This window comes from Condylura cristata, unplaced genomic scaffold, assembly GCF_000260355.1.
Source record: "Condylura cristata isolate star-nosed mole 26May11 unplaced genomic scaffold, ConCri1.0 scaffold00005, whole genome shotgun sequence".
Taxonomy (NCBI): Eukaryota; Metazoa; Chordata; class Mammalia; order Eulipotyphla; family Talpidae; genus Condylura; species Condylura cristata.
In genome coordinates this window covers 57,750,787-57,764,598 of record NW_004567106.1, presented here as the reverse complement: position 1 = coordinate 57,764,598, position 13,812 = coordinate 57,750,787, and the positions used below count along the sequence as shown (strand labels likewise).

The following is a 13,812-nucleotide window of genomic DNA, read 5'->3' as shown; positions in this document are numbered from 1 at the left end:
TGAAAGGATTCACCAGAGACAGAGTGGGGAGCAGAACAGGCAGATTGACAAAGTACACTGCTGAGGATAGCAGCAGGCAGGTCAGAAGAGGTTTGCCACGCCATGTGGGTCAGCTCCCCAGCTGGGGATCAAACTCGTGCTGCAGTGGCTTCAGAGAGCTTTGTAATGTGGTGCTTTAACCCGTTGTGCCACCAGGGAGAGCAGCTAAACTGCTTATTTTTAAAAAGATTTTTTTGTGCATACAAGAACTTAGTACAGGCCAGTGGTGTGGGTGAGAGCTTTCACCATAGAAAGATCAGGGAGTGGAACAGGTGGATTGACTGAAATACTCTGCTAAAGGGAGCAGTGGGTGAGACAGGAGAGGTCTGCTGCACCATGTAGGTCATCTCCCTGGCTGGGGATCGAACTCATGCTGCAGTGGCTGTAGAAGCTTCATAGTGCTGTGCCTTAACATATTATACCACCAGGGAGGTCCCCAAACCACTTATTTTTAAACACGTATCTATCTACTTGTGTCCTTTTGTTTTTCCACTTGACTGAGAGGTATTTTGAGGCCCGCTTATCTTGTGTCTGTTTCTCTATCCCAGTGCATGTTACAAGTCTTGTATTTATCAATATTTATTCAACAAGTATTTGTTGAAGTCTCTCTATGTCATGCACAGTGATAGATGCTGGAAACATGATGGTAAAAGTAAATGACAAGATTAGTAGTCATGGAGCTTATGGTGAGGAAAGAAAAGGAAAAAAAATACAAAATAGAGTTACTGCTGTTGTACCACAAAGGTGAATTGGAAGAAGGAACTTCAGGAAAATCTTTCTGAGATATGCACTTATAAGGGAAACGGCAAAGTTTTGAAAGTGAACTGGTTCTATACTAGTGATGCTTGAGTCATATTCCAGTCATGAATTCTGAATATCTTTTAAAAAGTATATTAACTAAGTTCTTGATGGAAATACTGTGTTCATGTAGCTGACAATTAGGGTTAAAAGGATTAAACTGTTTTTCAAGTGAGTTTTTAAACTTGCTTTATGTTGTGTAACAATCTTAATCATCCCTCATTTGTATTCAATAAACTATTAAGAAGTATGGTCAATATGGATGGCAACATGATGGAAAAAGTGTAAGCTTGGTGTAGGATGAATCCAGGTTCTAGCCAGATCTGTGACATCTGGGTTGATATTGCTGTTTCTCAATTTCCTCATCAGAAATATGATGGCATTTCTGACCTAGAGTATTGCCCTAGGACTAGAGCCATAGAGTGATTGGGAAGGAGGGACCACATGAGTGGTAGAGTGCTACTGAAGTACTCAGCCCAACATATGATTTTTATTTTAAGACTATGGGTGTTTTTTTTTGTTTTTTCTTTTTTTTTTTTTTAAAGATTTATTTATTTATTTAGACATACAGAACTGGGGTACAAGCCAGAGGTGCAGGAGAGCGGGGGTGAGATGATTCACCAGAGACAGAGTGAGGAATAGTATAGGCAGAGTGACAATGTACACTGCTGAGGGGAGCAGCGGGCGGGTCAGCAGAGGTCTGCTGCGCCATGTGGGTCACTTCCGTGCTGGAATGGAACGGGCCCTGAAGCTGCTGCGGCTAGCTTGCAGTGCTGCGTCCCAACTTGCTGGCCACTAGGGAGGGTCATATGATCTTTTTTTTTTTTTTAAAGATTTATTTATTTATGCATACAGAAGTGGGGTATAGGTCAGAGGTTCATGGGTGGTGAGAGGCTTCACCAGGGACAGAGTGGGGAGCAGAACAGGCAGATCGACCAAGTACACTGCTGAGGGGAGCAGCGGGCGGGTCAGGAGAGGTCTGCTGTGCCATGTGGTCACCTCCGGGGCAGGCGGGGATCGAACTCATGCTGTAGTAGCTTTTTAGTTTCTTAGTGCTGTGCTTTAACCCGCTGCATCACCAGGGAGGGCCCATATGATCTTTTAATTATCGTTCCATAATCAAAAGAGGAACATTGACACAGACAAGGAAATCGAATGTGAAATTCTAGAAAACAACCAATTATAAATATCTCCATTGAGCCTTCATTTAAAATAATCTTATTTCTTATAAGATTGGATATATCTACAGAATAGGATTGGATTGTTTGAATTGGACACAATTGTTCATGCTTTCAGGTAAGATGTAAAAGACTAGAGGCAATAGATATACTGTGATAAGGGCAACACTTTTTATCCTAGCCAACTCTCTAATCAAGTCAGAGGCTCTTCAACACTAAAACTAAGATGGTGAGGATTGGAGGAAAACATATCTTTGATTAAGTCTGAACATTTGTCTCAATTTCACTAAACTCTTAACACTATATAATGACATCTTCTAAACCACAGGACTCTTGGACATGATGCTGTTTGTTACTGCATTTTGATATGCCATCTGCTGTAAGATAATTTTATAATTTTATCTAGTCTATTTTATGTGTACTTTGTCATTCAGCTATATTATGATTACTGAGTCCAGGCAATCTTTGAGTGTAGCTCCTTAAACATAGTAGATCATGAGTGCTTGTGAATGGATTTACTGTCTGAACTTCTTGACTGATGTGAGGATAGAAAGTGTGAATGAGTTTCAGGGATAAGAAGAGAATCCTAATCTTCTCACTCCAATCACTTGAGAAGTAATAAAGTCCACGATTTAATAAAATATTCATAAGGCACCAAACGGTATAATGCCATGTGGAGTAGGCTCTCCATAAGCATTTGTTCAGCTGAAATAAATTAATTGTGTAGACTCTCTCTCCAGGAATATACAGATTGGCAAGGCAGACAAGTACAAGGTGAGGTAAAGGAATACAAAATATGAGATAGAATTAGATTATGTAAAAATTAAAACCTAAATAATTCAGCTTGTTATAACCAAAAATGTTCAGTTCTCAGAGGATGAGTAAATTAGTGAATTCAGACTGCTTTGTTTGTTTGTTTCATCTGAAGTCATCATAATAAAAATTTCCCAAACTTCATTGCTGCTGGCTGTGGAATCAGTAGCAATCTCTGAATGATAACTAGGCTATGGCATGTCTTCAGTGGGATGTTTAAGTAATCAGAGCAATTTAATTAAAATCAAAAGCACCACCGTATTTGCAAACAGTCATTGTCCCCTAGAGAGTGTCACAGATTTGGCCTTTTACTTCTACAGCTACCTTATGATTCCACTCACTACAGAGTTGTGTGCATCTGTCTTATCTTTAAAGAAATTTTGTGCAATTGTTAATTGACCACTAGACGTTGTCCCAAGAGTTTTCTCCTCAAAATATTAGTGATTAATCTTTTGTAGCCCCTTTCACTCCATCTCCAAAGCTGGTGGTTTTCAGACTGCCATTTCCTTTTTCTATTGTTGATGTAAATATTCTGTCACTGTGGTTGCTTTGCTTCCAGCACTTGAACTACCTGCCCTATCAGCACTCGACAGAACTGTAATTCCATGTCTCTTCTCTCTTCTTGGCTCCAGATCTGTGCTTTCAGTTTGATGTCCTATGGGTGCTTTGAAAACAACTTGTCCTTAATCTAAGTCATTCTTTTCTCTTTTCCATGCCTCTTCCTAGATTGCCTTCTTGTTTAATGGTAGCTTCACATAAACGGAGGCCAGAATCTGGGAGTCCTGCTTGGTAGTTTCCCACAACCTTGTTCCTCAGATCACACGAGTACAACCTAAATATATATACTTTTTCTTTGTTAGTCATTCCTCAGTACAACTGGAAGAGAATTGTACAAAGTTCCATTATTCTTACTCACAAATGTTTAACAGTCCCATCTGTTCTTCCTCAGCCCTGGTAACTTTGATTAGTCAAAGCTATTTGTGCCAGTAACTTCCTAACTGGGCTGATTATCTCCTGTGCTTTGGGCTTCACGCTGTCCTCGACATTAGTAACCGTTGTCTAACATTCTTACATGAAATGTAATGTTCATCAACTGAATCCATTTTTTCTCTTTGTCCTCTCATTGCCCTGGAGAAGAGGCTGAAAGGAGAATTCTTTAGTTTCTTTCTTTCTTTCTTTATTTTTTTTCTTTTTGCTGTGAAATGAGATGGGGTTTCTGCCATGTTGGTTTTTATGGTGGAGATACATGTCAACTAAAGGTTTTCATCTTTAGGATTTTCTTGATGAAAATTCTTTACAGCACAGCTTTATGCAGATGTGTAAGAATCATACTGCAATGCTATAAACAGTAAAATGCAATCAAGTTTAAAGGAGGTCAACTCATAAATAAAAGCTGCAGAAGGTCTTTCCTATGTAATAGGTGGGGATATGTATATAAGATAGAACTACGCATATAAAACACACTTAAATGTTTATTTAAAGAGTATTTATGAATACAGAACTGGGGTACAGGCCAGAGGTGCAGGGGTGGTGAGAGGGTTTGCCAGAGACAGAGTAGGGAGCAGAACAGCCAGACTGACAAAGTACACTGCTTGGGGGAGCAGTGTGGAGACAGGAGAGGTCTGCTGCACCGTGCGGTCAGCTCCCTGTGTGGGATTGAACTTGTGCTGGAGCAGCTGTGGCTAGCTTCGTAGTGCTGCGCTTTAACCCAGTGAGCCACCAGGGAGGCCCTCCATGTATATGTTTAATAATCCAGGCATTTTTCTTGCTGTTGTTAAATAAACTGAAACTACCCTCCTTTCACTTTTGACTATATCATACATTTTATACACTTGGTTTTCTTGGAGACATCCATAAAAGTAATATTTGAATTTAGAAAAAAGCCAATGTATGATTAACAGATTGATGTAATTTATTTGATACATATATTATAACACAAATAAACACTATTTCTTTAAATAGATTAGAACGACAGATGTTTTGAGACGCAATATCCTGTACTAAATCATGTGTTTTTATAGATTAGGTAACCTCATTAGGTTTCTTAATTAAATAACTTCTCTTTCTGAATCACATTTTTTTTTTAAATAGGTGGTGTTTGCATTGCTCAATCACAGAAAATACCACGTGAACCAAGACCTGGAGAATTCGAAAAAATTATCAAACGCCTGCTGGAGACACCTAACGCTAAGGCAGTGATCATGTTTGCCAATGAAGATGACATCAGGTACTGATTACTTTTTTTCCTTATGTAGAATCAGACTATGACCCACATCCTGTTTTAAACATAGCTCACATTCAATGTAAAATCTAAAATTTCACAGGAATTGCAACATTCTCATGCAATTACAGACTGCCTTCTGCTATTCAAAGACATACCAACCATCTAGTTTCTAAGTCTGAAATGCCTGTAGCATAGAAACTGGAAACTGAAAGCGAAGATAAATAAGGGTGATAGACAGAGTGATGTGAATGAGGTTAGGGATCAGAGTAATTAACAGGTGCTGGAGTCAAAATCTCCAATACATTTCTTTTAGGAGATGAGAAGACTCAAGCAGTTAGAATGATTGACTAATTGCTTGATAATGACCTAGCTGGCCTTGTAACATTCACGAGCGCAGAATTTCTTTTAAAAAAAAAATGGTGTGTTTTCGTTCTTTTTACCCAATAGGAGGATATTGGAAGCAGCAAAAAAATTAAACCAAAGTGGTCATTTTCTCTGGATCGGCTCAGATAGTTGGGGATCCAAAATAGCACCCGTTTATCAACAGGAAGAGATTGCAGAAGGCGCTGTGACAATTTTACCCAAAAGAGCATCAATTGATGGTAAGGACTCATCATAGAGGATTTGTTTCATTCCAACTGAATCAAAACTCAAAGGCAACAGCAGAGTATCAGTCTATGGTGAAATGCATCCATTATTGATGACTGTGGATAGACATTTTTAGCTAGGATGGCAGAATTGCTAAGACAGTAACTGTTTAACTCAGCATATTATATCTTATATTGGAAAAGAATATTCTGTTTTTGTTAACAATGAGAACTATAGCTGACTTTTAGACATTTCTGTGATGGTAGCAGTTACCCTCTGTGATTGTATATTTCTGTGGGTTTATATGAGTAGCATTGTCGGAGAGAAAGTGCTGCTTTATAGAAAATGAGACTTGATGCTGGGGTGACCAGATGGATAAATCAACTCAACAGCAAACATATGGAACATCCTGAGAAGCAGTTTATCTCTCAAATATCTTTGCCAATGGTCTCGACAATGACGGAGATTCCTACTTTTTCTAGTATCTTTGGGACTAAGGCATGATTTCCAGGTGGTCTCTCTTCAACCCAGGCAGTTCTTCTAGTAGGCTGACACTTTAATCCATTATTCAGGATGAAGACTCTATATATCAAAGTTAGTTTATTGAATTAGCTGAAAATGGGATATTGTAGGACAGGTGAATTTTGAGACAGGTAGAAGAAAGCCTGGCATATTGGCCACTGTGGAGAGAGAGAAGAATTAGAAAATTGAGCTTGTTCTGAATACTTAGCATGAAGTCACTGGTCACTGTCACTGAGAGACCTGGAGGGTGACATCAGCTACAGATGTGTCTGTTACACTCAGCCCTGGAGGAGATGTGTGAACAGAGAGTAGGAGAGTAGAGACATTGGCTATTGCTCCCCCTCAGCATTGCCATGAGGGAAGTCTTATTTCTGGCCTGTTGCTTTCCCCGAATTGATACGTGTTTTTGAGGTTTTATTTTTCCATGAAATGATCACAGTCTAACAGAATCCATTCACAATACCTGATAGTATTTGGTTCCCATTTAAAGTAAATATTAACATCAAACCTTTCTTCTTTAAAATAGGGTTTGATCGGTACTTCAGAAGCCGGACTCTTGCCAACAATAGAAGAAATGTGTGGTTTGCGGAATTTTGGGAGGAGAATTTTGGATGCAAGTTAGGATCACATGGGAAAAGGAACAGCCACATAAAGAAGTGCACAGGTAAATGTTTTTGTGGTGCCTTTGTTTATCACTTCCTGAGAAGTGAAATTTTTCTGTGTGACTAAAAATTCTATTGTTTGTTTATTTCCTACATGGGTTCTTTATTTCCTGTATGAGTAATGATAAGGGAATCTTCTATTCCCATAGGGACAATGATGAGGGACTCTTCCACTGCCCATGTGGATAACAATGTGTCTTCTCTTTTCTGTGTCTCGCGATACTGTTTCTCACACAGTTGACAGACATTGGTGATTCAGCCAATTTAATGTTGTTTCTTGGTTCTCACAGTCAGCCAACAAGTATTTATTGAACATATGCCAAGTGCTCAACACAGGAGTATTTAAATTCTATTTAAGAAACATTTATGGAGTGTCTACTCTTGGCAAAGCACTTTATTAATTTTGGTGGTATAACACAAATAAACAACACATAATATTGCTTTTCAAGGGTTCAAATGGAATCAGGATGATGGCTCATGATAAATTGCTATAAGACAGTGTTTTCACCTATTTCCACCCATGATGCTTATACTATTATTGTTCCTCTCTAGCCAGCATTGCTTAGCTGCTGTGCTTTTTGGGGATGTAATTAAAAATACTAGTGATATTAGAAGTGTATTCGAAAAGGTAAGGATGAAAATTTCACTTGAAAATAACATAATTGTGTGCATATAAACACTGGAATTTAAAAAAATTATTAGAACTAAGTAGTAAATTTAGCAAGGCTGCAGAAACATGGTCAATGTAAACATCAACTTTTTAATTGATATATATTTATTGTATATCTTTTAATGTGTGTACTTGGTGTTTTGGGTGTGTGTATACAGATACATACATACATATATACATATATGTGTGTATGTGTGTGGTACAGACACATGGAAAATGAAATTTAAAGAATGCATTTTATAGTATAATAAAAAAAATAATAAAATATTAGGGGTAGGGGTGATTCTAGCAAAGATGCATAAATCTGTTATAAAACCATAAACCTTGAATGAGCATTTTATAACTACACACTACTGCTTGGTCTCCCTCCTGCCCCCATATTCTGATATGTCTGCCTTTCCCTCTCCTCTCCTCCTTGCAAATAGCTGTTCAAATAACAGATGTGATGGGATGCGCTAGAGACATAAGCGGAGTGAGTCCATAAGGGGACGTGAGATGTGGCGCCGCCTCGTGGAGGGATCGGGACTAGGAACGTGCGCAGGGAACTAATATCCTAATGTGAGGAGAGAAACACAAAACCAGTGAACATGTCAATGCAGACACCCCCTGGGTCCTGAGGCGAGCACAAGAGAGACAGTAAATATGTAAGAGTGATCTGGTGTTATCGGAGTGATGGTAACCAGGGGACTGTTGTCACAGAGGTCACTTCACCAAGGAGGAGAGCCCTGTGTGGTCAGAAGTTATTGACCAGGTGACAGTAGGAGTGTAGCCCCTGTCAGGACTTACAGAAAAAAGTTTGTTTAGAGAAGCTGGGGCGAGTGAGAGTGAGCCTTGTGTGTGAGAAGGAGCGAGAGCAGGTGAGACTGAAGGAACAGGTTGTGGCCAGAGCAAGCAAGTGTTGAATGCCAGTTGTACAATCAAATTCTTAAGCTCCTGAGTTGTGGGGTGTGGGCTTTCTCCTACCTGTAGAATGGAATTACTGTGTTGAAGATGCCTCTGGCAGCAGAATGGAAGGAGTCCTGGAATTGAGGAGAGGGAAAGGAGAAAGTTCAATCAGGACTCATCCAGTTGTCCTGGTGATGGGTGTCATGGCCTAGATGAGGATGTCCCAGGAGGGCTGGGGCACAGGAGGACACAGGAGGAAAGAGGTCCTGGTAAGTGTTTATGGAACATGGAGACTTAACCTGGTGGGAAGTGGTGACTGGTGAAGGTCCTGAATGTTCAATGAAGGCTTCCTGTTAATGAGAGATGCAGTTAACAGGGAAGAGAGAGTGAATGGTGGGCTTGGGGGGACTGGGTGGCATTTGGCTTTGAAGAATTCCATGGAACGGCCCATCAGGTGGCAGCAAAAGGCCCAGGACCCCACATAGATTTCAGCACTAAACATCCAGATGAGTTTGTGTTAGGCGGAGACCTGGGAGTAGGAGATGCAATTCCCATGGGAGGCTGAGCAGAGATGAGGGGTAACAACTGAGAAGTTAGGGCAGGAGCAAGAAAGGAGCCCAAGCATGTGGGGTGGGGCGTCCCAGATGAACCGGGTATCAGCATTGTCTCAGTGGACAGTAGAGACAATAGGGTCTGCAGTTTCAGTGCCAGAGAACAGTGTGGTGAGGAAAAAGAAGAGAGAGAGAGTTTCAATGGTGAGGCTTGAGAGAGACGAACAGGAAATGGAGAAAAGGATGCTTCTGGCAAAGAAAGAGAACAGGTAGGAGAAGAGACTTGGAGAAAGGAGCAGGGTTGCAGATTTCCTGAGATAGGGCACATTTAAGTAGGTTTTCAGTACACGTGGTATTCAAAAGAATAACTAGAGAAAGAGAAATTAAATGTGGCATAAGCTGTTGACAGAAACCTTAGGCAAAGGCATTAAAAGGAATCATTTAAATAAGATGTAGACACATACGTAAGTGTGTGTGGGGGGAGGAGGTTGCGTCATGAAATGTTAAGTTTGGACATAGTTATCAAGGAAGTTTAGGAATGCATGATTGTGAGTCCCAGTTGTACAATTCAAAGCTTCATGGAGGAGATGAATGTGTGCTGTTATGAAAAATTTGAGAAAAAGCAGCCAAGATGTGGGAACAGGTGGGTCGGAGGGCAGAGACATACAGTGGATGTGGCAGGGAGGTGAACGACCAGTGACAGAGCTATTTATGGGAGAGGAGGATGCATGTCCTGGAATAATGGGAAGTACAGAGGGGCCATTTATAGAAGGATTGGAAAGGAGTTTATGCACGCACTGGCTTCTGTGTTTTTCACTCCGATCTACTTTACATTATGCTTAATTCTGAATTCTGAGTTGGTCTGATCATCTACAATTCACAGTTGTTCAGACTTTATTTATGAAAAGGCACCAGTTTACGAAACTCAGTTCTTTGAAATGTGTGTGCATATAATCAAATCAGTAGCAAATTAATTATTGACTTTTAACAAGCTGCTTTGAGAATATTTCCCCCCCCTAAAATTCCATTTCCCAGGAACAGTAATGCTTATGTGTATCTCTTAGTATTTGTAGATCATGTAAACGGGGTACTTATTTCAGGCATAACTACTTAACTGGATTGTGGTAGGATCCAGAGATGGTGGCAGGTCTATTTCTGATTTCTTTGATGTTTTTAGGTATTGCTAAAATTGTAACAATCTGTCCAGCTAGAACTATTTCTAGTGCAATGAAAATGGTGTTTAGTCCAAGTACTAAGATAAGTTCAGCCTGCCTGGGGGAGTGGCTAAATTTTCATGCTATTTCTATTGTGGGTAATACAGAAATAACTTGTCTCTGGTTAGGAAAAAAATACAAAGTTCTAACTTAAAGGGGAAAAAAAAGCGAAAACAGTAACACTTGCATGTTTCCAGATGGTAAGAGAACGAGTCATGCTCCATATTACCCTCCACAGCCAGTTTTCCCCCTTTTTTTGGGGGGGGGGGAGAAGGAGAGATGCTGCACCATGTCAGTGGTCAAACATGCATGAGAGAAAATAAATGCAAGGTATTCACAAGTAGGTGTGTGTCTAGGCTTTGAAAATAATTTATATAATTTGTTTGACTCAATCCAATTCAGAAATGAATGTGGTCAGATGTGCATGTGTCAAACCTTGGTTGTACTCACTTCCAAAATGTATAAAAAGCATGCATTTGAAAGGAAACACGAACTCCCACACTTCCTTCAGCACTATTTACAATTTCCCAGCTGAGGAAACAACCTAATTGCCTAATGCAGGTGAGTAAATTGAGAAGGCGTAGTGTATATACACAATGGAACATTACTCAGCTATCAAAAATGATGGACGCTTGCCATTTGCAGCAACGTGGATGGAGTTAGAGGGGGTCATGCTAAGTGAGATAAGTTAGAAGGAGCAAGACAAATACCTGACAGTGTCACTTGTATGTGGTATGTAAAGAAATCAAACAAAGGGTCAGATAAAGTCAATCTAAGAACTAATTCTAGAAAGCTGACTTTAGAATGGAGGCTACAGGAGGGGCCATGCAGTTTGAAGAGAAAGCCAAGGTGTGGGAGGAGCATGGCGAACCATGGTGGTGGACTAGGTGTGCCTTGGTGTTGGGTATGATGTGGGAGCAACCCTGGAGTGGGGAGATCTACACATACTCTACTACACAATGATGATGTCAACCGATGTTATATTATAGCAAAAAATAATAATAACATAAAATATATTAAAAAAATGAATGGGGATTTAATTTAAAAAATCGGCCTGGAAGTTTTCTTGTTTTATATCTCCACAGTAAATCAAAAAGGGAAGTATTTGAAAGTGGGGTATCTGTTCCATTCTGTGTGCTGCATTTAGGGCATTATTTGTGGGTTACGTTCTGAGCAAAATCTTATTTTAGGTGATGGACTCTCAACGCAATTATTTGCTTCCATTGGGGGTGATACTGGCAATATATTTACATGGGTAAGAGAGTACATCCCAGCAGGATAGGGCTTCTGCCATCAATTTTCAGGAGATAGAATGTCTTCAAGCAGTGAAGAGCATCCTTTTCCTAAAATTAATTCAGTGCAAACAGTTTTCTGAGATGATTTTTCCCCCTAGAATCTCAGGAAAGCTTTCAAAAAGATGTGATATTACTGTTAACTTTGATATGCTGGCCAAATTCCAAAGTGAGGTAATTCCTACCATCCACTTAGCTATTTATGTAGTTATTATTGCTTCTGAGAGCTGCTGAGTTCTGAAAGCTACCACTACTTAATCCTACTTAAAATTCCCTTTGTCTTTCTCAAAAAGAAAAAAAGGATTCTTTTATACTTGTCATCAGTGGTGATGGGTGTTATTTTACAGACATTTATCTGACCTCTCCCTCCTTCCTCCCTCCCACTCTCCCTCCCTCATCTTGTCCAGCTTTAATGCCTTTCCACTCCCTACAACTCAGACACCCACACACTCCCTGCTCCCTGGAGATTTGTTAGTCTTCATCATCTCTCCGCTGTCTTTGTCTTTACACATTTCCCACATACCTTCCCCACATTTTCCACATACCTTCCCCTCTCTCAGACCTCTACCTGAAGTCCTTTTCAGTCCTTTTTTCCATCTCATTTTTTCCTTTTTCATCTTATCTGATCAGATGCTTCCTTGGTATTGCCTTTTCCAGCAAGACCCTCACAGCGGCGGTGACTCTTCTGATCTCACTTTAGTGCAACTGCCCTCTGATTACGTGTCTTCCTTCCTAGGGCCTGAGTGATAGTGCAGGGCTCATCAACAGCTGTCTCTCTCGTGGCTCACACTGTGCCTTGGCCTTTCCCCTCACCCCCCGTGAGTTGTCAGTAGCTCTGCCCTTCTCAAAACATCCCTTAGCTAACCCAATAAATCTAGATTGTTCCATCCAGCATCCTGAAGCCTTCCTTTGCTTCACTCATCCACTCACCCATCCATTCTTCCTTCATTCACTAATTTATTCATTTTGCAAAGCCTGCCTTGTGCCAGGAGCTGTGCTACCAATATAGAGACCAGGTGTGGACCACTCTCCCTCTCCGTCTGCCCACAGACATGCACTGTCTTGTGGAAACGAAGCCTTTTCTTCTCTGTTGGGTTTTAATCGTCAGCCAGGCAGTTGCAGTGTGACTGCTTCGCCTGCATACAGTTCCCACTCTGGTGCTAAGTGGCGGTGTGCATATGCTACTTGAAATGGCCTATTGATTCTTATTTATGATGATAGAAATAGCGGTAATGGAAAAAGCAATGCACAAATATGTTTCTTCCTACAAACAAGCAATCCTGTCAGCGGACCAAATAGCAGCCTCAATAATTAGCTCCCTGAAAGGTCTTGTCAGTTTATTTTCTAGTGTCAGAGTAACTGGACAACGTGTCAGGTGTAACAACCTCTCCCCAGGCCTCTGTTTGCTTCGGGAGGCTGTGAGTGGTAAAATTTCCACCCATTCCACCCAGCACACATGGAGTCCTTATGCGAGTATGGGGTAGTTAACAATGGGATTTAGTGATTCAGAATGAAGCCACGGTGACGCTTCCTGTGTTAACATGTGTTCTGCCTTTCCCATGTTCTTGCCTCGAGTGAAACTCTGGTACATTAGCACCATGGAGGTGCCATTAGCCCACACGCTTCTGTTCGCTTAGCAAGTAAAACAGCAGAGATCCCAGATGACTTATTTATGCCACTTCTGAAAGTCCATATTGAATTTCAATAGATGCATCTGAGATGAAAAACCAGGCATTTGATGTCAGACATACTAGACTTCAGAATGTTAGAGTGGGACATTAAGTCAGTATTATACTCTCATTTCTCGATGAAAAAACTAAACTGGAACTCAGAGAAATTAAGTGAATTGTAAAAAAAAAAAATCACAGTTTCAGTCTCTAGAGTTGTAACCAGACCCTGGTCTGTTTTTATTTGAATTTGCCCTTGACTTTTATCTCCTCAATTTACTTTCACATTTACTGATTTCAGGGTTTTTATCGCAGAGTGCAAAAATATTTTTTCCTCTTTATGATACTTTAGCACAGCAATATATTATGGTATTTTAGAATCACCAGCTATAAAATGAAACAAAAATAACATTGGTTGTTACTTAATCCTATAGAAATCAGTCAATATTTTAATCTTCAATTGATTTTCAATGAAACATGGAGTATTTGTGAGTGGGTCTTGAACAGAATAGACCTTTTCATACAGTTGTCTGGACCTCTGCTACTTATAAGTAGATCTCAAACCATATATTACTTTTTAAAGATTTATTTATTTATGCATACAGAACTGGGGTACAGGCCAGAGGTGCAGGGGTGGTAAGAAGATTCACAGAAACAGAGTGGGGAACAGAACAGGCAGAGTGATGAAATACACTGCTGAGGGCAGCAG

General features: G+C 40.2%; 1 protein-coding gene across 3 annotated transcripts in view; it reads left to right on the top strand.

Moving 5' to 3' along the window:
- Positions 1 to 13,812, top strand: part of GRM8 (glutamate receptor, metabotropic 8) — a 697,091-nt gene that overhangs the window by 304,345 nt on the left and 378,934 nt on the right. For all 3 annotated transcript variants that reach the window (XM_004676994.2, XM_004676995.1, XM_012721074.1), the window contains exons 4-6: positions 4,920 to 5,055; positions 5,500 to 5,654; positions 6,689 to 6,826. In XM_004676994.2, coding sequence (XP_004677051.1) covers positions 4,920 to 5,055; positions 5,500 to 5,654; positions 6,689 to 6,826 — 429 coding nt within the window. The remainder of the gene's footprint in view (positions 1 to 4,919; positions 5,056 to 5,499; positions 5,655 to 6,688; positions 6,827 to 13,812) is intronic.